General features: G+C 49.3%; 1 protein-coding gene across 6 annotated transcripts; it reads right to left on the bottom strand.

Moving 5' to 3' along the window:
- Positions 1–1,681: 1,681 nt before the first annotated feature.
- On the bottom strand, positions 1,682–23,470 carry ME2 (malic enzyme 2). Of its 6 annotated transcripts, XM_048079735.2 has the most exons (18): positions 23,315–23,465; positions 21,304–21,402; positions 20,955–21,140; positions 20,078–20,201; positions 14,335–14,468; positions 13,370–13,519; positions 12,556–12,631; positions 11,637–11,798; positions 11,024–11,127; positions 10,606–10,715; positions 10,402–10,499; positions 9,285–9,398; positions 9,084–9,198; positions 8,216–8,358; positions 5,978–6,080; positions 5,336–5,406; positions 4,596–4,694; positions 1,682–4,214 (listed from the first exon to the last, which is right to left on the bottom strand). In XM_048079735.2, exons 4-18 carry the CDS (start codon positions 20,183–20,185, stop codon positions 4,065–4,067), a joined length of 1,737 nt encoding a protein of 578 aa, XP_047935692.2. In that variant the 5' UTR covers positions 20,186–20,201; positions 20,955–21,140; positions 21,304–21,402; positions 23,315–23,465; the 3' UTR covers positions 1,682–4,064. The 6 variants fall into 6 exon arrangements, 5 of the variants coding, with proteins under 5 accessions (XP_047935692.2, XP_047935693.2, XP_047935691.2 ...); XM_048079736.2 differs by lacking the exon at positions 20,955–21,140; XM_048079734.2 differs by lacking the exons at positions 20,955–21,140; positions 21,304–21,402 and having other exon boundaries at positions 23,315–23,470.
- Between the last annotated feature and the right edge of the window lie 969 nt (positions 23,471–24,439).

The raw sequence follows: 24,439 nt of genomic DNA, 5'->3' as shown, positions 1-24,439 counted from the left end.
CGTCAATCTTACCGCTGTGTGGTCCTAAAAGGATTTGTGCTTCTGTTTTAGAAAGGAACTACTTAAAGGGTGGAGAAGTCTCGTGCTGGATTTTCCTCACAGTTCACCCAGAAGGGCTTTCTGATACCACGGCGAGACGTATTTCAGGAGCGGGTAGGTAGGTCGAGGTAGCTCCCTCCAGAATTAGCTGTCCCTTCACCAGAGGCAATGGAATTGCGTTACTCAAATTCAGCTGTCGAGCGGGTGTAATTAGAGCTTTGCTCTAGATTTTCTCCTTGCTCCAGCCTTCAATGTAACAGCAGTCCCTGCCTGTTACAAACATCTGTTAGGAAAGGGGACAGCGGTACGGTTCGTAACTGTGTCATTGTAAAGAATCCAGAAGTGGCAGTGAGTTTTCTTAAACTAAGGAATAGCACGCACAGCCAACACAGAACTGAAGTCCAAACCGTACTGTCCTTACAGTCCTTACTTGAAAGTCTTGTAGATAATTTTATCTAAATAACAGAGGTGCTCTAACCTGCACCCCTAACATCGAGCAGACCTGGAGCAAGCCCTAAAAGTAAGAAAATCTGGATTTACTGAAGCCCAGTCAGCTGAACTAAACAGCTGTAGCTACAGAATGCTGGTCCCAACCCTCTTACTGCAGTGTTCACTAAATAACGCTGCTAATGAAAAACTAAAAGGTATGTTGTCTTTCTCCTTTAGTTATTGTGTGACAAGGGGTCGCTTTACCCCCTTCTGCAAAACAGCACGCTGGAAAAAACAGTACAGAGAACACACACCTACCATGGGAAACACGTTAAACACCGATCTGCACGGGAAATGTCACTGGGTTTTAAGTTTAGGAAACAAACACATTGTCATGAAACGTCACAGTTCACAAAGAGAACCAGGAAGAGAGGTGGCAAGTCCCAGTTGGGCTTTAAAGGATATTACACACGACACGGGAACAGCCGTATATTCTCACTTCTCCTCACTCAGATGTTTCTATATGTTGCTAGCAAGATGCTCGGTCCTGCTCCCGTTGGTTTTAAGACTACGAGTCTTGGAAAAAACTAAGCTACTGAATTGAACGGGAAGTTCTGATCCCTAGGTACAGCTGTACCTTGAAGGTAGAATTCTGTAGAATATTGCAAATTAGAGATGACTCGCAGAACCTGATTAAACAATGTCTGTGAGCGTGCATGCACGGAGAAAACCTTACTGGTACCACTTCGCTGCTGTAACTGGGACGGATTAGTCGAACTCTAGAGCTCTAAAACATCTGCAACCATACAGGGGCACAACTGTACTGCGTAACTGGAGCCTCAAAGATTGTGTTTTTTTTTTTTTCCTCACCTGCATGGTGGGATTTACAGAAAAAAGATGCAGAAACGTTTGCATTTTGGCAAATCCCGCTGCCAGCCAGTTCTGAACAATCCAGCGTGGCATCTTAAAGACAGCAGGGAGCCCGTGCCAGGAAGGGAAAGGACTGCATTTCACACAGCACAAACCCTTCCCGTGCTTGACAGAAGCCACTACCAATTTCCCGTGGGGTAGCTCCCTCTGGGAACCGAGACCACTCTTGCCCAAAGCAAGCCTCCCGCTGGGAGCAGGTAATTCTGTTTTCCCAAGCGCCAGATTTTCTTTAAAGTACGGCCAAACCCCGCTTCTTGCCTGAAAAAAAATACCAGACCGAAGAGACGGATGTAGAGCTTTATTTTGTAAAACCAAGTTAGAATCACGGACTGACGGCCCTGCCTTTGCGATCAGTCTCAGCCAGGACACGAGATCAGTGCATAGGATACGTTCATTACTCTTCTGCCTAATTAGTACGTCGTCAGAAGAAGTGAGGAAGTGTGCATTGCCAACGTATTTGGATTCAGTGATGCAGAACTCCACTGACACACGGGCTTCGGCAAGAGGTGCGTTTTCAGGAGGTAAAAACAATTGTACGCTAAATAAATAATCTTTTTTTTTTTTTTCCTCCAGTAAGGTCACAGATTTAAATACGCTAAAAACGGGCATAGCAAAAATAGATGAAAAAAAGCGTTCTTTGTAAAAACATCACGTGTAGGCGTTGGTCTTTTCTGTATATATACTCACATGTACAAGTCGCGAACCACGTTAAGTCGCACAGCTTGGCAACGCGGCACTTAGAGCCCCACCAGACAGCGTTTTACCACAGTTTGAATGCGCGGTCTTTCCCCCCACGTCACCGTTTTCTGCATTTACATAATCAGTCTTCTTCCTCTCACTTAGGCAAAGCCTTCCAAAAGCTCGCTGTTCTTTCTCCGCTACATCGACTTTACTTTAAAATTGGTGACTAGGCTGGAAATGACAGAGATCACGTCTAAGGAGGTACAGAGACTATTTTCCCTGCTGTATTTTGGGTCTGTTTTGCACACTTCTGCGGAGACTTTATTTATTCCATCATAAATAAGGACATGAGATGTGCTTGCCACGGGTAAGTCCCGATGAGCAAGCTTTACTTCACCTCTTTGGATTCCAGCTTTGTTTGCCAACAGAGCTCTTGCAGATCTATTGTAATTTATTTAGCCAGTGCAACCTTTTTACTTTATTTTTGTCCTTTTTCTGCTTCACTCCAGCACGCCGTGGGAGAGCGCATCGCCTTTATTTCTGTTCAAGACGTACTCTTGCTGCTGTCACAAAGACCCCAGCCTGTAGCTACGGCTGTGTCCTTGCCCGCAGAACAAAGAAACGGAGGGCACTCAAAGCTGATATAAAGAAAAAAAAAAAAAAAACAACAAGAGGAACGCACGTTGTGGTATCGGTATCAAATGTGCAAGGAAAAGGAGACAAAAATTCACCTAGAAATTTTCGTTTTCACAGAAAAATAAACAAAAGTGACAAATCTGTAAACAGAGTGAAGCGATCAACTTGCAACTTCTAAGCGTTAGGTCGTTCAAGTCTGACATTCACTGGGTGCAAACTGAACTGGGGCCACAAGAATCATTGAGCCCAAATTCCGTCAGCGTGCGCGTCAACAGCTGCCTGTAACGCCTTCGGGGTTGGCTTCGCTGGCTCTGGGGGGGGGGGTTTGGTTGTTCAACGCGGCAAGCGAGTCCCGCTCGGGGGTGTTTGAGTCGGCAACGTCATAAAAAAACGTCATACACGAGTCCTTTTGGGAAAACGAGGCGAAGCGAGGGAGAAACGATGCGGCTGAGAGGAACAGGAACTTTGAAAAGAGAAAGAAACGGAACAAAAAAGCCGGCGGTACGTCACCTTGGAGTCAACTGCAAAAATCTCCCTGCAAAATCTCTCCGAGATTTCCGTGGATCACTTCAGGTTCTGCCTTTACGCGATGTATTTGATGAGATAACAGCACAGCTTTGCTTTTTTTCAAGCTCATACGTGATTAATATATATTCAGGCTTTCCTAGGATAATTTTAACTAGCTCGCATTTTGCCTCCTAACAGATTTCACGCGATGCCGAAAAGACGAAATGCAACGTTGCTGCGGATCCCACGCGCGCGCACCGCGCTGCTCCTCGAAGCACATTCAGAGAAAGAGAGCAGCCAATGCCACAAGGAAGTCTGGACACGGGCATCTTTGAGTATCAGACAAAGCAGAAAGCCCGTCAGACTTAAATTTGTCTTAAGCTGCCCCCCCAGCTTTTGTTTTTGAACGAATTCTCTCTGGTGTTGTCACAAATAATGCTGTGTGACACCACCGGGACACAATCAGAAGACTGATTACGAGAAGCAGAAATAAATCGTTCTGGAAATCAGCAGTGACGAGGGAGCATCACGCACGTGCAGCTAAAACATTGTTAATCAGATTATTTAGCGTGGTAAGGGCTCTAAGGCAGAAATGCAACGTCATTTTTAGAATTAATTTGGAAAAGCTCTCCCTCGATCCCGCAATGGATGCCATCATCCACACAGTTCACCGGATAACTTGGGGGAGCGGGGAGCAATCTGCATCAAGGGAGAAGGGCAAAGGGACACCAAAATAAGTGAAAATAAATTACAGGACTCAAAGGTCATGATTGAAATTGGTCTGAAAAAGGGATCCCTGCAGAGTAGAAGGTACTGCCTGAGGAGTGCGATCTTCTGGTCCATCAGTGAACCTTGGACTCAGGCCAGTCGTACACGTCTGGCATGAAGGATTCGTATTCGTAGGTCCAAACTTTTGATCGAATGTAGCGGTTCTTGTCCGCAGGCTCAGGGTAGTGGAAAGCCATGTTGTTTGCGTACAGAAACTCCATCACCTGCAAAGTTAAACCACCACGCGGTTTGTGCCTGTTACTACATCCGCGCAACGTTCGCGCTTCCATTTGGGACTTACGAGCCGAATAAAGCCAAACACCGAAGTCTTTTCACAACTCCCGAACGATCAGGGCTCTGAAAACTTCGTTTCAGAAATCGAAGAGCCCAATTTTGGCCCCATCACCACTGCCAAACTGAAGCATCCAACAAACCCGAGAATATTACGCGTTTCCTATAAAACGCACAAAGGGTTGGGCTGTTTTCTTGTTGTGCCCAAAGCACCTAGTGTCCAAGGGTTCCACCGTGCACTAATATCCACCTAAAACACTTGCAGCACACTTTTATGTGAAAACTTGTACGAAACTTTCGTGTTTCACACTCACCTTGACAGCAATATAAATAGAAACTTCCCTGATATTAGACAGCGGGGGATAAAGTCTTCCCTGCGCGAGCTCCTCGTCAGTCAACTGTTCCGCCAACGCCTGGAATTAGAAAAGCAACAACTTGTTACCTGCCGAGTGGGATCAGGAACATGCTAAAATGCCTGAGAGAAGCAAGCTGTGGTGCTCTCGCTACTAGAGTTTTCCCTAAAGCAGCGGAAAAAGGCAATCAAAAATCTCGATATTCTCGGAGGTCAGTTCTACAATCCGTGCCCGTTATCAGGCTCGTAAATATTTGACAGACTAAGACCCAGTTTTTCGGAGGCTGAGCTACCCCTAACCACGGGATTTATGAGTACCAGGCGCCTACAGGACTGCAGTTGATTCAGAGCAGAAAAGCAGGACGGGAGCCCAGGGAGCTCACACGTCCCCGCCCGCACCGCCGGGAGCGGAAGCAAGAGCGGGGCAGGAGGAAAACGCAGGCCCCGCGAGGCTGGGAGGCAAGTCACGCGAAGATTTGCTGTTTGGGTGCTCGGTTTCCGGCCGAAAATCTACATTTCCAATGGGCTCTGATGTTTTTCATGACCGTCTTCGATCGAAACCCTTTTTTTTTTTTCCCCCCCTAGGGAGGCACAAAGGAAACCCGAAGAAAATCCTCGGGTTTCGGCAAGATTTGAGGAACCGCTCATCGCGCCGTGCGCTGTCAGGTCAGAAGCCGCAGCCTACTCTGCTTCCACACTTACCTTAGCAGCTTCTAGGAAAACCTTATCACTAATATGTCGAACACTGCTGAGGATCACAGCGAGAGCCACGCCTACAATAAAATTATCGCCGATTAGGGCCACATCACTTGCAAATACGCAGCCTGCTGCCCAGAAGCTGCTGTTATTTTTAATTCCTCCCGTAGCTTCCTACGCACGCTCAAGGAACTATTACCACGCGGGCTAATCGTTTACCCTAACAGGTGGCTTTTGACAGGGGGTTGGAGCTTAGCAGCTGAGGGAAGAAAGGGAAAGAAAATGGGGAAGCAGAGAAATATCTCTGACGCTTCTCTTGTGCGGAAATAAACTCGAGAGGCTGTCCTGACACTTATTTTCTCCTCCCCCAGGCAAACAAGCGGAAGAACCCATGGCGCAGCGGCCCTCAAAGCCTTTAATAAGCCTTTTGTTTCCTTAGAAGCAGCCCCCGGCCGTGCGCACATCACGTGCGTGGCACCCATCCTTAACTAATTTCCTTTCAATCGTTCTTCGGAGCAAGTTCTCATCGTTAAACACCGTTAGCAGCTCTCCTTCGCGCTGCCGCACTAACTAGGGAAGCAAGGGAACCCAGAAAGAGATGCTAACGGCCCGGCCTTAAAAAGATCAGAAGACGATTTGGGTTATTACCCGGAAAAATGTAAGCGTTGTTTCCTTGGCCTGGTTTGAAGGTTCTTCCGTCTTCCAAAGTCACCAGGTCGAAGGGGCTGCCGCTGGCAAACAGGCACCGTCCCTGTTAAACGAAGGGAAATAAACGATCACCGCTTTTGCGAGTCGGTTCCTCAAGAGGCGGCGGCACGGAGAAAGAAAGCCGTTACGAAATACGGGGACAGCCGTGTCCTGCAGATCCCTGCCAGCTCTCGGACTGAATCAGGAAGGTCCCCAAGCACGCGATAAGGCAAAAGGGTGAACGGCCCTGCTGAATGCAGCCGGATAGAAGCGCAGACTCGAACCCCTCGCCGACCCAATCCCTGCAGTCCCCAGAACGACAACTTCCCCTTCCCGAAAGGGCCTGTAAGAGAGAAAAGAAGCGGTGAGCACCTCTTTCTGCAGCAAACATCCGGAAGGCAAAAGAGGCAAGCGCGTACATCGAACCGTGCAGCTTCCTAAGGAATGGAAGATAATTATTTGCTTTGCCATTCGTTGTTCTTAAAGGCAGCAGAGATAGAGGAGCTACTTGTACGGAAAATAAAATTACTTGTGTGTTAACCGTTAGAGAATTATCCAGGAACCATGGCCACAAGCCAGGACACACCACGACAGGGACTGTACAGAGGGAGCAGAGTTAACGGGCACTTCCAAAAGGAGACTGAAATCGAAGTACAGTAAGAAAAGGTCACTTGTTCACTCCTGGCCAGGAGGCTGCTATTACCTTACTGTCTCTGAAACTGAGAGCTCCGGGAGGAGTGAACAACGCAGCCGCCTTGTCCTTCCTCGAAAAGGACTTTAATCAGTGCGAAATAATGAAACAAATCCGGAGTTTGGAGTGTGAAATACACCCTCCAGCTAAATATACCCTTTCCTCAAGCAGTAAAATCCCAGCAAGCGAAGAATCTTGACTTTCTTTTGCATGATGGATTTAATAACATTACTTAGAATATCTGAGGCTTCCCAGGACCACTGTGTTTGAGAAGAAATTATCAAAGAGGATGAAGGCTCAGGGACTGTGTTTGAATGTTAGGGGACCCGTGACAACAGCCTTTTTATGTAGGCAGCAAAATATAGACGCCATCCATTTAAGGAAAAGACCAAAAGAGTGAAAATTAGAAGACAACAAAAGCCCACACAATACAAACACACAGTGGCAGAGGGCACTAAAGCACCGCCAGGCTTTCAGAGGTGCCACCTAGTGGAAGAAGGAATAAAACGTTAGCGGTGATGTCTTCATTTCCTTCGAGACTTCCTCCTGGCTTGGTGAACGATTTCACACCAGCCGGGATTAGGCTGGTCCTGAGGCCACAAGGGGCGTGGGGCTGGCAGCTCCGATCCCTAATTGCAAGACAAACTCCTTTAATTAAGTAACATTGGGTAGAATTTTCTAGGTGACTCCTGTGTCTTGAAGGGAAGGGTATTATTACGTTTTCTGGGGTAAACACAGCTCCTTTGGCGATCATTTTGCCACGCTTGAATCTAACCAGCAGCATCTGGCTTCTGCATCTGATACAACTGCTCCTTGGGCCTCTACGCACAGCCACAGGTTGAAGAGCAAACGAATCCCTCCCCAGAAAACATCTACTGGTTGGTTGATATTCCGTAAAAAAAAAACGCAAGCAAACCTGGTACTGATTCTCCCTCAGACAGTTAGCCACTGTTCTGGCTAACGACATCTCTCTGAGATATTCAATAATCTTCATTTTAGAGTGTTCCCGTTTGCTATCAAAAGCTAGATTTTGTCCAGAGGCTGTCATGGTTTCTGTCTAGGGCTCGCTCTGGACCTGCAAATCTCTGTAGCAAAGGTTTTCTCCAAGAAGATTGACCTAGAAGAGAATCCAGGCTTGTACTGGAGAAGATGAAGTTCTGTTCTTCCCTCTGCGAAGCTAACACCAGCGAGGTTTTAACGCTGAAAACTCAACCGCGCTAACAGTGGAAGGAAGAGGTTCACATTTCTGCATCAACACACAAAGAAAGATCTCCACCCACTCATTTTTACGCAGGTGAGTTGCTAGATCTGGGACTGCGCTTAAAGAAAAAAAAAAAAGAGATGTCTTTTCAAAAGCCCCACCCCTGAAAGTCTAAAATTTAAAGAGATGAAATTAGCAGCCAGTTCAAAGACGGTTACAGACCCCGGGACAGGGGAACGCGAGGACAGAGGGTCGCCAACATACTCTACCAAGTGCCAACAGGTCGACGCTCCTAAACATCACGTACCTCCGTTAACGTATACGCTTCCTCTGCCGTGCACTCAGCCTTCACCGTGGGGTTACTCAGTGCAAAGATTATCGGTCGCTCGTTGATAGAGCCCATCGCTCTGATCACGTCGTGAGAGAAGAGCCGCCCAGCTCCCGCGACCCCTGAAGGAAGCGGAAACGACGAAAAAATCAGGATGTGGTTGCTTGAGGACTGATGACGGTGATTGCAGATCCAGCTGACCCCCCACTCGGAGCAAAGAATCACATTTCTCGCGAGAGGAGACCGAGACCAGGCACTGCTCTGCTGGTGGCTGCTTAAAATTCTCATTTTCACAGGAACACCTAATTAACGTGCTCCAAATACCTATTTTCACGTGCTTTTTTTTTCGTATTGATCTCTGTAAAGAACACTTATCACTACCCCGGATAAAGGAGTGGGAAATCCAGGCTCTCCGCAGATGATTCATGCTAGCTGGGTGTTACCTGTGCGACGTGCATTCGTTTGGTGTTGGTATTTCTGACCGCGCCCAAACACACGGGTACAAATAAATAAAAATCACGGGATCATCGAGGTTGGAAGAGACCTCCAAGATCACCCAGTCCAACCTCTGACCTAACACTAACAAGCCCTCCGCTAAACCATCTCACTAAGCTCAACATCTAAATGTCTTTTAAAGACCTCCAGGGATGGCGACTCAACCACTTCCCCGGGCAGCCCGTTGCAATGCCTCACAACCCTTTCGGGAAAGAAGTTCTTCCTAATCCTCGCTTTTTCCATCTCGCAGACACGCAGATCACCGTCACCAGCCTCCTGGGGGCAACGTTAGCAAGAGTAAATGCAACAAACAGCCGAGTCGTGGAAACGGAAACGAAACGAGCTGACTTACCGATGATAGCGGAAGGCCGGAGTACATTCACTGCATCCACAAACGTCTTTGGGATCTGCTCTGGAGCCGGATGCGTAAATGGGTCCTGGTTGGAATCTACCTTTTGTTCTCGGCCCTACGAATAAACGTTGATTTAATTGTGACGAGGACACGTAAAGCAGGGGTATTTCTGTGGTATTTCAAGGCCTGGCGCACCCCTACCTGAACCAGCAATCCGTATTTGTCGAACATCCATATTCTCTTGTAGGCTTCCTCTGCTGAAACGCCATTTTCCACCATGGCCATAACGATGAGGTTTGCGATTCCCAGGGCAGCCTTGGGGATAAAAGGACTTCGTTTTTTTAAAAGAGTCACAAAAAGGGGTCTGTCATCACAAACATCTGCTCAAGATCGCCCCCCCCCCGACTTAATTTCTTAGGTCAGCTCTGAAACGCAAGCGCTGTTTGCTTGGATTGGAGCAGATTTCTGGCATCGACGGCATCACGTCTTCGAGCCGAAGAGGGAGGCAGCTCTCCTGCGTGCTCTGCCCCCGTGCCAGCCCCGTGAAGCAGCCACAATAAAGCAGCCCAGCCGGACACGGGGAACAAGGTAGTGCTGCAGGCCTCCTGCCAAGGAACCACGGCCAGGCGGCTTGTGCCTAACCGCTTTCTGAACCTCTCTCCTGCCTGTGATGGAGGGCAGAAAGGGGACGCTGGCAGTGCTTCCCCTCTACCTCCCTCCTCCTGCACCAGCTGCACACGGTGCTGAGCCTGGCAGGTAGAGGGAGGCGCGGAGCAGGGCTCGGTTCAGAGGCAACGCCACCGCATCAGCCACTTACCGCCATCAGGACCTGGCCCAGCAGGAGGATTTTCAGCTAATTAAGTGATTTTGTCAGCACCGTAGAAGCAATTTTGCTGATGTACCAAGGAGCACGGTGCTGGTACCGCCACCAGCAAGCGCCTGCTGCAAACAGCCACTGATTTAACTTCCCACGAAAACCACAGCAGTAATGCCATAAAAATTAACAGATGTGCTTCCTCCCTTTCCTACTGAGTCATAATTTTACGGTAAATTCCCCCCCCCCCCCCCCCCCCATCTACACACAGCTCCCCGCTGCTTTCATAAATCCATGCAAAAAAAGTGAAAAACTGAGCCCTGGCAGATGGCGAACCGCTTTCAGATAGCATCCCTTAAGCAGCCACTCCCTCCTGTTGATGTATTTCATCTTGCCTTAAAAAGAATTCCGCAAAGAAATTCAAAGAATCCACAGATCCTGCAGGACCAGGAAATATAATACACTTAGATCTTGCGTTGTTCTAGAGAGCTGAAGAGAACTCACCTCTCCTGCTCCAAGGAACAGCACCTTCTGCTCCGAAATTGGTTTGCCAGTGGCTTTCTGCGCTGCCAGCAGTCCCGCTAAGGCCACCGAAGCCGTCCCTATAAAAGCAGGACAAACCTGAAGGGAGTTGAACAGATCTCCGTGGCAGATTTTGTTTAGGAAACCTTTTGGGACGTACATCAGGAACACAAACAAAGGGTATACCTTGGATATCATCGTTGAAGGTACAGTATTTCTCTCTGTATTTTCTCAAAAACCGAAAAGCGTTGTGGTTTCCGAAGTCTTCGAATTGGATAAGGGTGTTCTGGCCATACCTACAGAACGTGGCAGACATTAACACCATCAGGCTCACCGAGAAACAAATATTTTAAAACAAATCCTGCATGTTTATCTCTGGACAGAAGATGTCCTCAGGATTCAAAGAGCTCCATCTCCATTCCGGGCATATTCAACAGGTAAATACAAACAGGTCACAGAAAAAAGTCACTACAGAGCCAGAAATACAAAGGCATCTCTTGACATCTAGTCTTGTCTTTATTCCTGAAGCGATTTTTACAAGGACGGTGTGTCCTGGAGTTTTCTTGCCATCAGACACTTCCATGCAGAATATTCAGGGTCATACCTGTCTGTAATGGCTTCCATAAATTCATCAATGAGGTCATCGTAGACCTGCGAGCGATCCCTTTTCTGGTACAGGCCCATATAAAATGGATCTTTTAAGAGGGTCTGAAAGGGAATAAATCAAAGAGAGCAGCAGGATGAATCACTTCCTCCGTATACGTTTCCCGGAGTTCACATTTCACACCGTTCTCAAAGATACTGCATTTACAGGGCTGCTGTATCTGCTTCCAGTCTGTATCAACGCTCAGGAATTTCAGCTGGCGCTTGGAGGTTGGTGACAGCTACTTTTAAAACGGAACGGATCAATACCGTGAACAATAAACTGCTTTAATAAATCCGATTCGCGTTACCAGCCTCTTAAAGTCAGTTCAGCTGACTTCAATCTATTTTGCAGTGTTCCAGCATTCAAATTGCTTCCAAACACACCACTTGGCTGTCAAACTAACCCGAGTTTTTCTATCACAGATGTAACAGTGAATTCCAAATCACTTATCCTTACACAAAATGGTTGGTTTTATCTTTAAGTGTTCGAATAAACATCTTATAGTACTAAATGCTTTTAATTAGATACTTTTCACAGCGACAGTTTCAGGCAAAGTTTTTGTCTAACTCACTGTGTTGTCAGTTCCAACGTCGATGCACACAGGCAAGCATTTATCTGGATGGATTCCTGCACAGGCCGTATACAAGCAGAGTTTCCCCACTGGGATTCCCATCCCATACACCCCGAGGTCTCCGAGACCCAATATCCTTTCTCCATCAGTGACAACAACAGCCTGAAAACAAACAGAAGCGAAGCTACGGATAATTACTGGAATTTGTAAAGTTTATAGTGATACCAACCGTGTTTTTTCCAGGCAAACAATCAGGTATATTTGTGCAGTTAAACAAAGAACACATCGCAAGGAATTTCTTTTTACCCTGAAGCAATAATGTTTAACGTTAGACTCCGCTACGTCCCGTTTTGTTTGCTGAAAGCTGCTGCCCAAATCCCTGAAATGAAAGCTAACTGGGAAGAAACCCAGCCACCGTGTTGAACGGCAGCTCCTAACTTGGGTTTATGACTTCCACCCCTAAATCCAGACATCAAAAAGATTGGGTAAGTATCATCCACCTCCTCTCCCTTTGTGGTTCCACACCCAACTGGGTCAAACAGGATTTAATGGCAAAATATGGGATGGGGGCTTCCCAACCATCTCTTCTGTGTCCTAATCTACCTCTCCTACTGCTACGTAACATGAGACCCAAAGATGCGTTCCCCAGCACTTCCCCCCCAAAAATGGAATAATTAAATAAACCGTTTGGCAAATCTAGTTCTCATCATCGCTGCTTACAGAAACACGAGCTTCGTATTCAGAACAGAACACCGCTCTTCAAGATGCGCATTATCTTCATTAGCTCTGTTTTGCAATCATTGTCAAAACAACTGCCAAGGAGGCATTATTCAGCATTTAGATTCCCATCAAATGCTGGCCAAGAAGCCCTCCGGAGATGAAATAACAACTAGAAAGAAGAATCATACAATGGCAGTACCTTGACGTCGTTCTCTGGCCAGTTATTCACAATGGACCTTATGTGACCCCTGTCTGAGATTGAAATAAACAATCCTCTGAAAGAAAAAAAGAAAGATTTTACAGGTGACAATCAGAAATTTCACTTTGCTTCGTAAAACTAAAATTTAAACAGTAAAACTTTCTTAAAATTGCAGTGTTGCCATCACTGACACAAAACATGCAAAGGACAATTTGTTGTATGCATTTCTACGCAGTCACTTGGACACTCTGGAACAAAACCACGGAGGAAATACTTTTCAGGAGTGCTTCTCTCTGGGAAAAGGGGAGGCAACGAAGCAGAAAAGAGCCCAGGTGAAGAGCTGAAGCGTCTGTTTCTTTTCCTCAAGGAGAAGACATCTAATGAAACCCCTCCTGAGCAGAGGGTGACGCTGGCTGGCCTTCAGAGATCCCTTTTAACCTACGCTTGCCTCCAAATCCTCTGTTCTCAACAGGTCTTCGGTTCCACAGACGGGATTTCGAGCGTTGCAGAAAGCCACAGCGCTGCCCCTGGGAAAAAGGGAGCTGTATGGCATCTTGGGAAGAGCTAGAAATGGGGCCGAAACCCCTCTTCTGGTAATTATTTGCCATATTACCGCTTTTGTTTTCAGGTGTTCCGTTTTCCAGCATGAACTGAGCGTTCAGTTATGATTTAACGAACTTCTACCGCCCCGAACTGGAGCAATTCTCGTGCAGGTGAATGCAAAGGAAAACGAAATAAAACACATCCAAACCTCAAGGAAGAAATGCAGAGAAAACAAGAAAAAGTAACAGCAAAATCCATCTACTGTTCTTACTTTGGTCTCCTGAAGATGTGCCCGTACTGGGAACAGGCGAGGCCCACTGTTGGTGTATACACAATCGGCATTAACCGCTCGATATCGTCTTGTAAAACCCTGTAGAATAACTTTTCATTTCTCTCTTGGATTCCCATTATGTAGATATACCTGAAACCAAGCAAACAAACAAAAAAAAAAATCAGCAATTTAACGGTTTACACGTTTATGCTTATTTAAGACAAGGTGAAAAACATCGAAGCAAAAACTTCACGTTATTTTCTTCACGAAATCCCTTTTCCCACTCAAGCTGGACACGTAGATACGCATAGGCATGTATGAAACCAGTTAACGGGATGCTAAAAACATGCCATTCTATGAAACAAACAAGCATTCAAAAATAAGAAATAAATCAAAATCCCCCACACTTTTTCATCCAACCAGAGGGTTAAAAACAAATCTCAAGAGATTACCCATTAAGAGGCTTGAAACACGACCTCAATTCTTTCCTAGCAGTAACTACTGGATACGATAAATGCTATTTTTCACACCAAATTATTAAACCCTCAATTTATTTTCACCCTCACACGCTTTAAGTATGCTTCAGCTGACCCCCCCCCTCACCCCTTGCCCCCAAACTAGTTCTGTGCCCTCAAAAACTGCCACCCAAACCTTACACGTTACAGGAATGTAACGGCAAGGTCAACAGCAAGCTGCTGCCAGGTAGTTTGAGCTTTGTTACCAGCTAATTTGTGCGTGTTCTTTTTTGTTGCCTTACGACTACGGAATATTTTAAAATAACGCTCCCCAACCTCATCTAGACACGCGATGAATGCAGTTTTCTGTGCAACATCGAAAATAACCTTCAACAACTGAAAAAAAAAACACATGAAGGCACAGACTTCTTTGGTTTAACGCCATGAAATATTTTTTTCCAGCCATTTCCATTTACTTGCAGGACAAAACAAGGCCGGAGGGGTGCTTACTTCTCCAAGGGGTCCGTCATTTTTGCCAAATTCTTGTGGAAGCGTAAGGCTTGAATGTCTTGCGTCTCGATTTTAGGAGGCAGAAGTCCTTGCAAGCCGAGCATCTGCCGTTCGTGTAACGTAAAGGCCATCCCCTGAAAACAAAAGAGAGGTGAGAACGAGAGAAATAAAGGTCAGAAAGACTCGGCTGTTTTTCCTCCAGCGTTTCTATTTATCCTGGATTTATTTTTGCCACTTCTGACTGCCCACTTCCAGGACATCCGTGGCGCCTCAGATATCCCAAATGTTATCAGACCAGGGTGTCTTCGGAGAAATATTCTGGGGGTGGGTGCAATCCTACAGCAGGTGCCGCAGGGCGCAGGTTTGGGCATTTTTGTCTCCGCTGGGGGCTCTCCTGCGTGGGCGCCCCTCCTGAGCACGGCTTTTCCGCTGCGCTGAGTCCTCGGGTGCCCTCTCCCAGATGTCGTTTCCCTGTGTGAAACTGGAGAAGAGCTACGAGATTCCACCGCAGATGTTTAGGAGTAAAACAACAGCTGGCTCTTGAACCGTTTCCCAGAAATATAGGGTTGACCAGAACGAGGGGGTCACCCAGTCTGCTCCCTACGCTCACAGCCACAAAGAGCTTCCTCTACGTCTGCATTTTCCCACTTATTTTCACTAATCCAGACCCCAAAAGGCGACCGAATCACCCTAATGCTTCCACTGAGATCACATTTCAACCCAAATCCTTCAGTTTTTGCTCAAGGCAATGCCCGATCCCTTAGGACTGTAACGCTCTACGACCAAAAAGCCTCGTTTGGAACAAATTAAGTTTCAGAAGGGTTAAATTGCAAAAAAAAAATCCCATTTCAGATTCGTACTGCCAGGTTAAAGAAAAAAAAAAAAAAGGCTTAAAATAGGCTTCTAAGGTTCACATCTCGTCATTACGCCCCGAATTCGTTCTGCAGTCACACAAATCACACGGAAAAGATTCAATAATTTCCCTCTTTAGAATAAAAACTGTAAGATTAGACTATATATATATAGATATTCACCTCTTGTAGATAATTTAATAGGCTCCCAAAGGTATTTGTATAAAGCACAATGCACATGAACAAAAAAGCTCCAGTTTAGAGGCTAGACCTCTCTGGCACTCTTTAATGGTGTGCAACCAGGCAAAAACATAATTTAATTGACTTTTTTTGGCGTTATTTTTCTCTTTGTTCACTTAAATCACGTTTCATACTGGTTATTTTGGCTACACCGATTTAAGCGGTCTGCCTGCCTCTGTTTTTTAAACTACTTCTGTGCAATGTTCTGTAGTAATAAAACATTTGAAGAGTTTGAAAGCGAGCTAGTCTACCTCAAAGAGGAAAAAGGAACAAAAAAAATCAACTATTTTGCAAAAAAAGTCTCGCAAATACTTGGATTTGCAAAGCATTTAACCCTAAAAAAGGATGATAGTTCATATTTGACAACCTTCCACGGAATAGTTGTGAAAATACCGAACTCAGTGTCTCCTTTTCCTATTATCTGCGAATGATTTGCAAGCCATTTTATTCTTTTCTGGATCTGTTTCAGTTCCACTTCGACGTCCTCCAAAAGAGAAGTTGAAGGATTCCCTGGGAACGTTAAGCCGCACGAAACCGCAGACGACTCAACTTTCTTCCCCTTTTTCCTCCGCTGCCTCCGAATTTGTTCCCATCGGCAGTTTATTTCTTCTCAAAGCAACCACTTCTCTACACAAAACACACTCGTAGGGCCAGGAATTTCGGACGTTGAGCTAAGCACAGCCGGTAAACAGCTGCGGTATTTCTGCCATCCCTTCAGGCGCTGGGAACAGAAAAAAACGATGCCGAAAAAGTCAGGACGTGAAGGAGAAAACAACAAAAAAAAAAGGCTCGATTTCTTTTCAGAGCACGCAAAAACACTGGGGTTGCAGCTCGGTCCCTGCACAGCACCTTGCAGGACAGAGATCTTCTTTGCAGCTCGGGAAAAAGCAGGCGTCCCTTTTAGACGGCACGGCCAAAGCAGGGGGCGCATCTAGGGGAAAAAAAACCCAGCACGCTTCCAAGACCTCAAATGAAATAATTAATACGCGGAGACAAATTTATTGCGGCACAACCAACACGCTGCCACGGGGGGAAGGAAAAAAGGTAAGAAAACGAAGCGCTGACAGTTTTTTTTTTTTTTTTTTTAGGATCGCTGAGAACTGCGCCTTTAATCCACAAACCGGCTGGACCTCGCTTTGGCCCTAACGCCTGGGCTTCTGCTACAAAGAGCAAGCGACGCTATAAATACCAGCGCAGACAAATTCCAGCTGCCCACTAGGCGTAAAGGTGAACGGGAGACCCGAATCTTGCAAGGGTGACTTTTATTAGCGCCACTGGGTAATACCGAGAGGTTTCTAAGATGTTTCTAGCCAGAGAATTATTAGCGGCGGTGTTTTTTGCCCTGCCTGCAAAGTCTCGCAAGACATGCACAGGAGGGAATGCTCTTTACCCGATACCAGAAACGCTTGCAAGCGTTCTGAAAAACGATGTAATTTATAACAGATGACCCATTCCAAGCCCCTGACGGAGATATAAAAGCGGGATATATCCGAACACGCCAGGGTTTGGAAAACGAACACCGGCCCACTTCACAGGGAAGTGCCGACCAAATGGTTTCCGCGTAATTTCTGATCATCATCACAACACGTTCACCTCAGCGTCATAAAACCTCGAAATGCATCGTAGACGCTCTCAAAATAAAGGGTATTTCATACGGGTTCAGGTGCTTTCCATTTCCTTAACGGCTTCCTTCGGCTAAATCGCAAAGTTCACCCTTGCGCAACACATCTGCAGAGCAAACCAACGCGGTTCCCTCGTAAGAATCCAAGGTGCGTTTGCTATCTCGGCCGTGGATTCGAAGTTTGTCCGTGTTCACGAGAACGGGACAGAACACGGCGTTCCCCTTTGCTTTCCTTCCTCTTTCCAAACTTTAATTCCTCGTCTGCGTTTTTCCAGAAACAGCAGCGTACGACGGAGGAAGCCAGGACTCACGCGTGCTAAAATCCAGCAGAAAAGGTTATTTTATGATTCTGTAAAAGCTTTGCACGCTTCCCCCATCAGTACGACTTGAAATCCACGCCGAAGCTACAAGAAGAGGGCTACTAAAACCATCGGCCAGCCCCTCTAGGGCCCCAAAACCTCGTAAGCCAGGCAGTTTCCTTCCTTCCCTCCCCCAGACCATCGTGCCGGCGGCTCGGGACTCGGGAGCAGGAGAGCTGACCGCGGTTAAACGGGGCGCACCTTTGGTACTTACACCTCCTCTCCAGCCAGGTGATAAAAAAAAAAACCTAGTTACACATTAAATAGCTCCATCTTCTTCCACCCCTTCCGAACTTCCATCTTCTTCTGAAGCCCTTTTTAAAGCACGCATGCCTCCGGGAAGCTGATAAAAGCTGCAGAAGGAGCAAATGCCCGGCCGTTCGCCCCTAGACCTGAAACCTCCCGTCCCCAAAGCAACGGGGCCGGGCACAAAGCGCGCTGCGGACCCCATCTCCACTTATTTGTCCCAGTTTTCCAAGGAATGGAGGCGGGCATCGCTTATTTTACACCCCAAAAAATCTCCTCAAGCCAAAGAAAGCAGCGCGCCGCAGGCCAGCATGGTGAAAACGGGCAGGGGAGGGGGGGAAAAGGAGCGGCCGCTTTTAGATCTTCGGCTTCGTACAATCCTTCCTCGCATTGTCCTGTTCGATTTGTTTCGTCCAGAGAGCTTTAATTTTATTTTATTTTTTAATTCTGAATCAGAAACACGCTGTCTGGCCATTTGCCAGACGTCGGCGAGGTCACACGCGCCTCCGCTACGAGCGCCAGCGCCGCAGACGGAGGCGACCTACCAGAAACATTCGCTTGAGGCATACGCAGGAATAAATTGGGCTGAAAAATCGGGGAGCGAATAAAGATGAGCACGGGATTAACGGTACAGCCGACCGCAAGGCGGGAGGAGATGGCCACCTACCTGGAAGAGAGGCGCACTTGGGCGATTCATCGGGGGGCTTCCCAAGTTTTATCGAAATACAAAGAATTTCGCTGCGGGTCCTAAACAAACCTGAGCGTCCTAACGGTGTTTTAAGCGGCCAAACAAGTTCGAAACGCCGCAGCGGGGATCTCCAGCGGAATAAAAAGGTCCCGAGGCCAATGGGGTGTAATCCGAATCCCTGGCGCCGAGCAGCTCGGCAGAAATCAACCGCGGCGGCCGACAGCGAGTGCCCACGGAGGGCAGCGCCGCAGTTACGGGATGTTCTGCAATTGTTTGGCCGCAGCAGCAAGGGCATTACGGATATAGCTCGCGACCTTTGCCGAGCTGCCCTGACAATGAACGCTTCGAACCCGGCCTCCAAACGCAAACCTGCAACGCGCCCCTGAAGGAGACAGGTAGATCCCCCGCTATTAACACGCGGCTCTCCGCCCTCCCTTCCTCCTCGAGGAAAAAAAACCCCGAAAAATACCGCGGCGTGCTCAGAGAACTCCAGTCTTCCCCCAAAAAAAATGTAAAAAAACCCCACATTTAACACCAGGGAAGCAATAAGAAATGCCCTATTGTTTTTGTCTCTGAACGCCGTTGCACAATCGGCACTTGGAAAAGCTTACGGGGCTTGAAATAATTTCCAGTGGCACGGCGAAGGGTTTATAGCTCGGAGAACTCCTGAGATAATCTGATCGGGACAAATCGCACCGATCTACTCCTTCCTCTGCCCCCGACACGCCAAGCCCGGTCTCATTGCCGCAGCCAGCCAGCCTCCGACCTCCGCAGCGGGAAGGAAAAGGAAGGGGAGAATATTTAGAGAAAATTGGAGATATAAAGCATCACAGGGGGGAAAAAAATAAATAAAATCAGAGGACAGGGAAGAAGAGAAAAAAGCAGGTGTTAAAAACGTAGGGTGAAAGTACGGGAGCGGAGCCTTGGCAGCTCCGCTGCTCGTGAAATGCCCTGCTGGGGCAGCCGCGTTTGTCACCTCCCTCGGCCAGTTCAGACAGCTTGGACTGCCCGCCGAAAGCCCTCATCTCCCGTTAGTTTTAGTTTACAAGTTGATTCAGTATTCCCAGACTGCTTCTAACAAAAAAAAATAAAGAAACTGGGGACGGGGAGGTAGAGAAAAGCAAACAGGCTAAAAAATGACACCGTTAGGAGTTCCTGCCAGCGCAGGGAATTAACGCGATGCCTCTCCCTCCCCGCTAGCTCCATTCAAAGCTTATTTTTAGGTGCTCCGTGTGACCCCGCACAGGGATGTCTCGCGCTGATGTGGCTCGGTCCCAACTCCTGGCAAAAGGCAGGACCGGGACAGAGGGGCTGCGGCTCCCCGCGGAGAAAGAAATTCAAGTTAACTTTTGCAAACCGCCCAATGAAACTCCCGACCTGCTGAAGCTTTCCTTCAGCTCAATGAGCCCCGAAACCCCCAAAAACTAAGTCAGCGGCGAGCGAGACTCAGCGACCCTTCATCCGGTGCAAGGGAGCGGTTGCGTAAACGGCAGCAGAGCAAGGGAAGCGCGTGCTGGCAGGAGCAGGAGGCGGAACTTCGAGTCCTTGTACTTGGGGCGTCCAGGCAGTAAACCCATAAATAATCCCCGACTCCTTCGTTTCCCCCCCCCCCCCCCCCCCCCTACTTTTTTACTGTGGCCCAACGAAGCTCCCCGGGGGCGGTTTCTCCCCGGGACAAGGTCCGCTGCGCCGTTACCGGACGGAAGATAAGACGTTTGCTGCCGGGGCGCTCCCCCACCTTGTTCGTCCGCGGGTTTAACATCAGCGGCTTGCCTTTCTCCTTGGTGTGCGCGCCGCGCCGCGCCAGCGAGCAGGGAGCGGCGGCCGCCCTTAGCCGGGAGAACATGGTTTCGGCGCTGCACCTGGGAAGGAGGAGACAAAGAAAAAAAAAGAAAAAAAAAAAGAGGTTGAGGCACAGAAGCAAGCTGAATCGACGCTCGTGGTTCGGAGCCGGCTGTTGGAAGGGAAGCGGGTGCGTGTCACCCAAGACCCTTCGCAAAACCACAGCGGTAACTAACCCCGAATTGCCTCGCGGCAGCCAGGAAGGAGAAAAAGGGAGGCCAGAAGGGAGGGCAGCCGGAAAGGACTCTACGGCAGCAGGATGGGTGAAGCAAAATGAGGTTTCGCCAGCCTTTAGGAGCGGCAAGCCCGGTCTTAAAATGTTTTTCATTGGGGCTGCTCATTCACCGTCGCTCCCGAAGGCGAGCCCGCGGAAGCCGAAAGCGATCCGGGCCTGGTGCCATAACTCAGCACGCGCCCCCACCTGCTTCTAGGGTCCTTGATTTGTCACCGATAAACACCCTAAACAAGGAGGCCAGACACCACACCTCATCTTCCTCTAATTAAACTGAAATTCCTTCGTTGCACCTAATGAGCGTTTAAGGAGCCAACAAGATCGCGGCCCAGATTTCTCCTAGGTTCGTCAATTAGCTCGCTAATCAAGCAGGGAGCCGATACAGAAGGGGGAAGGGTGTTGCGAGGGGGAAAAAAAGGGGGCTGCAGTGTCACAAAAATACTGACACGCGGAGAGAGGACCGAGGTTGGGCAGTGCCCTAGCAGGGGGAATTAGGAAGAAGGCAGAGGAATTGAAAGAGGAACGGAATTCCTGCCGAAACCTGCGTCAGCAGAACTAGGCTTTATTTTCTTCTTGGAACGAGGCCGTGGTACGCCTTGCCTGCCCCAGCGTGACACAAACCAGGCACCCTCTAGCCGGCTTCATCACTTCGGTAACGATCAAGCAGGCGAAAATTATTCCATTAGGCAAGTTCCGGCTCCAAACGTGCCTCCCAGCGAGGGTTTTGCTTAAAAAAAAAAAAGGAAGTGTTTCCCTGCACCTGTCCCCCTCCAGTGGCGCAGACGGGGTTTTGGGGGGGGACAAAGGACCGGGGTCGCTGCCACGTTAAGAGGGGAGCCCCAAAGCGGAGGAAGGAGCAGGGGATGAGGCCGGTTGTCCCCTGAACTGACCTGCCACTGCTGGGGGAAATTAGCAGGAAGCCTGCAGCGGTGATGAAATCCCCGGTTCTCTCCAGCAACGTCCCGAGTAAATGGCATTCCTCGGGGAACCTGGAGATTTGCAGATTAGCTGGGAGGTGTCACTGCTAACACGCCCAGCGGCGAGCTGCTCCTTCCGCGGGCGGATCTTTACCGTCCCCAGCCGCTTTCCTCTTTCTCTGGGGCAAGCCACGCAACAGGGAGGAAAGCCGGGTGACGCGGAGCGCTTAAGCAGAGGAAATTCACTCTCTCCGATACGACGCGCTCAGCAAACAAAGCAGGGAGAGAAATCAAGCAGGCTGACTTCAGAGCTTGTTTGCAGAAAGAGCGGGCGTTATCTCAATTACCTGAACTCACAACGCTGGCGAGCTGCCCGCGGCCCCAGCAGAAAACTGGGCTGAAGCGTTTGTTGGAGTCTCGGTTCGTAAAAAAACCTCTTAGCACGCACCAGAGAGCTACTTTTTGGACGTTTTTGGGGACAGATTTGCCCAAAGCACCGCAAAATCCACCATCCTGTGCTTGCGGAAACCGCGGAAGCGGTACTTTTGGCTTAATCCGCCAGAAAGATGGGTTCGCATCCCGGATTTTATTTGGTTTGTCTTACTGGGAAGGCTCCTGGAAGCGAAGAAGACTCCTGCAGAGTCTTCAGAAAGATTGCAGAGTAATTCCTCCGAAAAAAAACAAAAAGCTGCTGCTGCTTTGTTCCGGAGAACAGGTACACGGATACGCTACGTCTGCTTTCTTCTTTCCAAACGGACAGATTATTTTATATAAAGTGAGGGAGAAACAAGGATATCCTCACCACCTGCTGCACGCTTCCAAAAGGGAATCCCTCCTGGGAAAGTAACTCAGCGAGCAGACAGGGAAACAGGGCTGCTGCCTACTAAAAAAAACACCTTTAGTGGATGTCATGCCTCGTATAAGCTTGCCTACCACTTAGAAACCTTGGTGTGCAATAAAGTTTGGACTGACAGTAACAATTATCAATCCACAAATCATAAGGGGATTATGAAAATATACACACGTACAATCAGCCAGCAGCCCGAGCAACACGGAAGCGTTCCTTCTGTTGCTGAAAAGGTGCAGAAAAGGATTACAGCAAGGATGGACGTGCGAGTAGCAGGCACCCGAGGCCAGCACCCTACCGCACATTTTAACACTTCCTCAGCTTGCAGGAGGGGAAAAAAAAAAAAACCTTCAAGTGTCGCCTGCACTGACGCTGCTGACTCATAACGCCGCTGCTCGGGGTTATCAGAGGCTTTGTCCTCGGACTAAGGCACGCTTTTTTCCTTAAATTACACGCCGGGACCACGTTTCTGTTCCCCTTACCACAGGCGAGCAGCGCATTAGATGCTCCTGGCTGCCCACACACGAGTTGCTTGCGGAGCTCTTTGCATCGCCCTGGTGGATATGAGTACGTATATTCTGTTTGCCACTAACTTTTTGGAAGGAAGAAGGCAAAGACACCACATAAAAGGCTGCTTGGCTGCACGGCTGGCTTTTTTATGGGCCCTTCGTGGGTGTTTTAGGGGGGGTTTTAACCAGCTGGACATCTCTGACACCGCGACCAAGGGGCTCGGAGGCGCCTTCGCCTCGCACAGCTTGGGCTGTGAGAGCCAGGCAGGACCTGTGAGGCTCCGCACCGCCGGTTCTTTATCCCCAATCGGCCGAGAGGTGAAAAAAATAACCCCAAAGGATCGGGCGGGCGGGCTCCAGGCAGGCCAGGCGGCTTCCTCCTGAGGAGCCGCGGCGCTGCCCGGCTGGGGCCGGGGCCGGCAGGCAGCGGCCGCCCCTCTCCCCGGGATGGACCCGGGGGAACCGGGGGAAGGTGACCGGGGGGGACACGGCCTCGGGGCCGCCTCCCCGCCCGCGTTACCCCCGGGGCCGAGGCGATGCCCGCCCCGCCGCCTCCCCGCAGAAAAGGCCCCCGCGGGACGGGCTGGGGAAGGGCCGGAGGCCTTCCTAACAATTGGAAAATTGTTACCGGAGCGCGTGTCCGCCTCCTCCTGCTGCCCTCCGAGCGATGCTGGCCGAGGACCTGTCTCTATTGTGCGACAGCAGCTGCCATCCGCCGGAGCTCCGCCCGCCTCGGAACCCGCCACTGAATGCAGCGAGCGGGGCTGCGCCAGGGAGGGACACTCCGGGGGGCGGGGCGTTCCCGTGACTGACAACGGCGCGCAGCCAATGAGAAGGGAGGAACATCAAGGACGGGCGGGGGAGCCCCACCAATGAGCTCGCTGCTCCGCGGCTCCTCGCGCTGATACAGGGGAGGGCGGGCCGGGCGCGGCCGGTAATATGCAAATGAGCCAGGGCCGGCAGCGAATCGGAGCGCGGGGGGCGGGGCGAGGAGCGGGGCCCGAAAGGGGGCGGGGCCTGTGCGAGGGGAGGGGGCGGTGAGGAGAGGGGGCTGTGAGGGGAAAAGGGCGGCAAGGGGATGGGGGCTGTGAGGGGACGGGGAGATGGAGGGGACCCCGGGTGGCTGTGGCAGCGATAAGGGGACCTCAGCTCTGAGGGGTAACAGGCCAGGAAGGAGGGCGAGGCAGGAAAGGCACAGCCAAGCAGGGGAGATGCACCAAAGAGGGGTGTTTGGGGGGCACAAGATGGCTCCTGGTGTAGTTACTTGAGACAAGATGGAGGCTGTCACCCAGCGGGTGTGACACCGTCCGATTCCTGTTTTGTCACTCCAAGTCTGGTATCTCTGCTCCCCACGGCTTTGTGTCACGCTCAAACTGTGGCGGCCTCGTTGCTGGAGGGGTTTGAGTCTCAGCTTTGGCCTGGCCACAGTGAGGAAGGTGCTTTTGCAGTCTTCCGTGCTTAGAATCCTATAATCATTAGGGTTGGAAGAGACCTCCGAGATCATCTGGTCCAACCTTCCTCCTACCACCAATGTCACCCACTAAACCATGTCCCTAAGCACCACGTCCAACCTTTCCTTGAACACCCCCCAGGGACGGTGACTCCACCACCTCCCTGGGTAACCCGTCCCCGTACCTAACCACTCTTTCTGACAGAAATGTCTCCTCATTCCAACCTAAACCTCCCCTGGCACAACTTGAGGCCATCCCCTCTGGTCCTATCGCTAGTTATGGATGAGAAGAGGCCAACCCCG

The sequence above is a fragment of the Anser cygnoides genome, chromosome Z (genome assembly GCF_040182565.1).
Source record: "Anser cygnoides isolate HZ-2024a breed goose chromosome Z, Taihu_goose_T2T_genome, whole genome shotgun sequence".
Lineage (NCBI taxonomy): Eukaryota > Metazoa > Chordata > Aves > Anseriformes > Anatidae > Anser > Anser cygnoides.
Note: the sequence above shows the minus strand (reverse complement) of the source record. Positions and strands in the feature narration are given on the sequence as shown.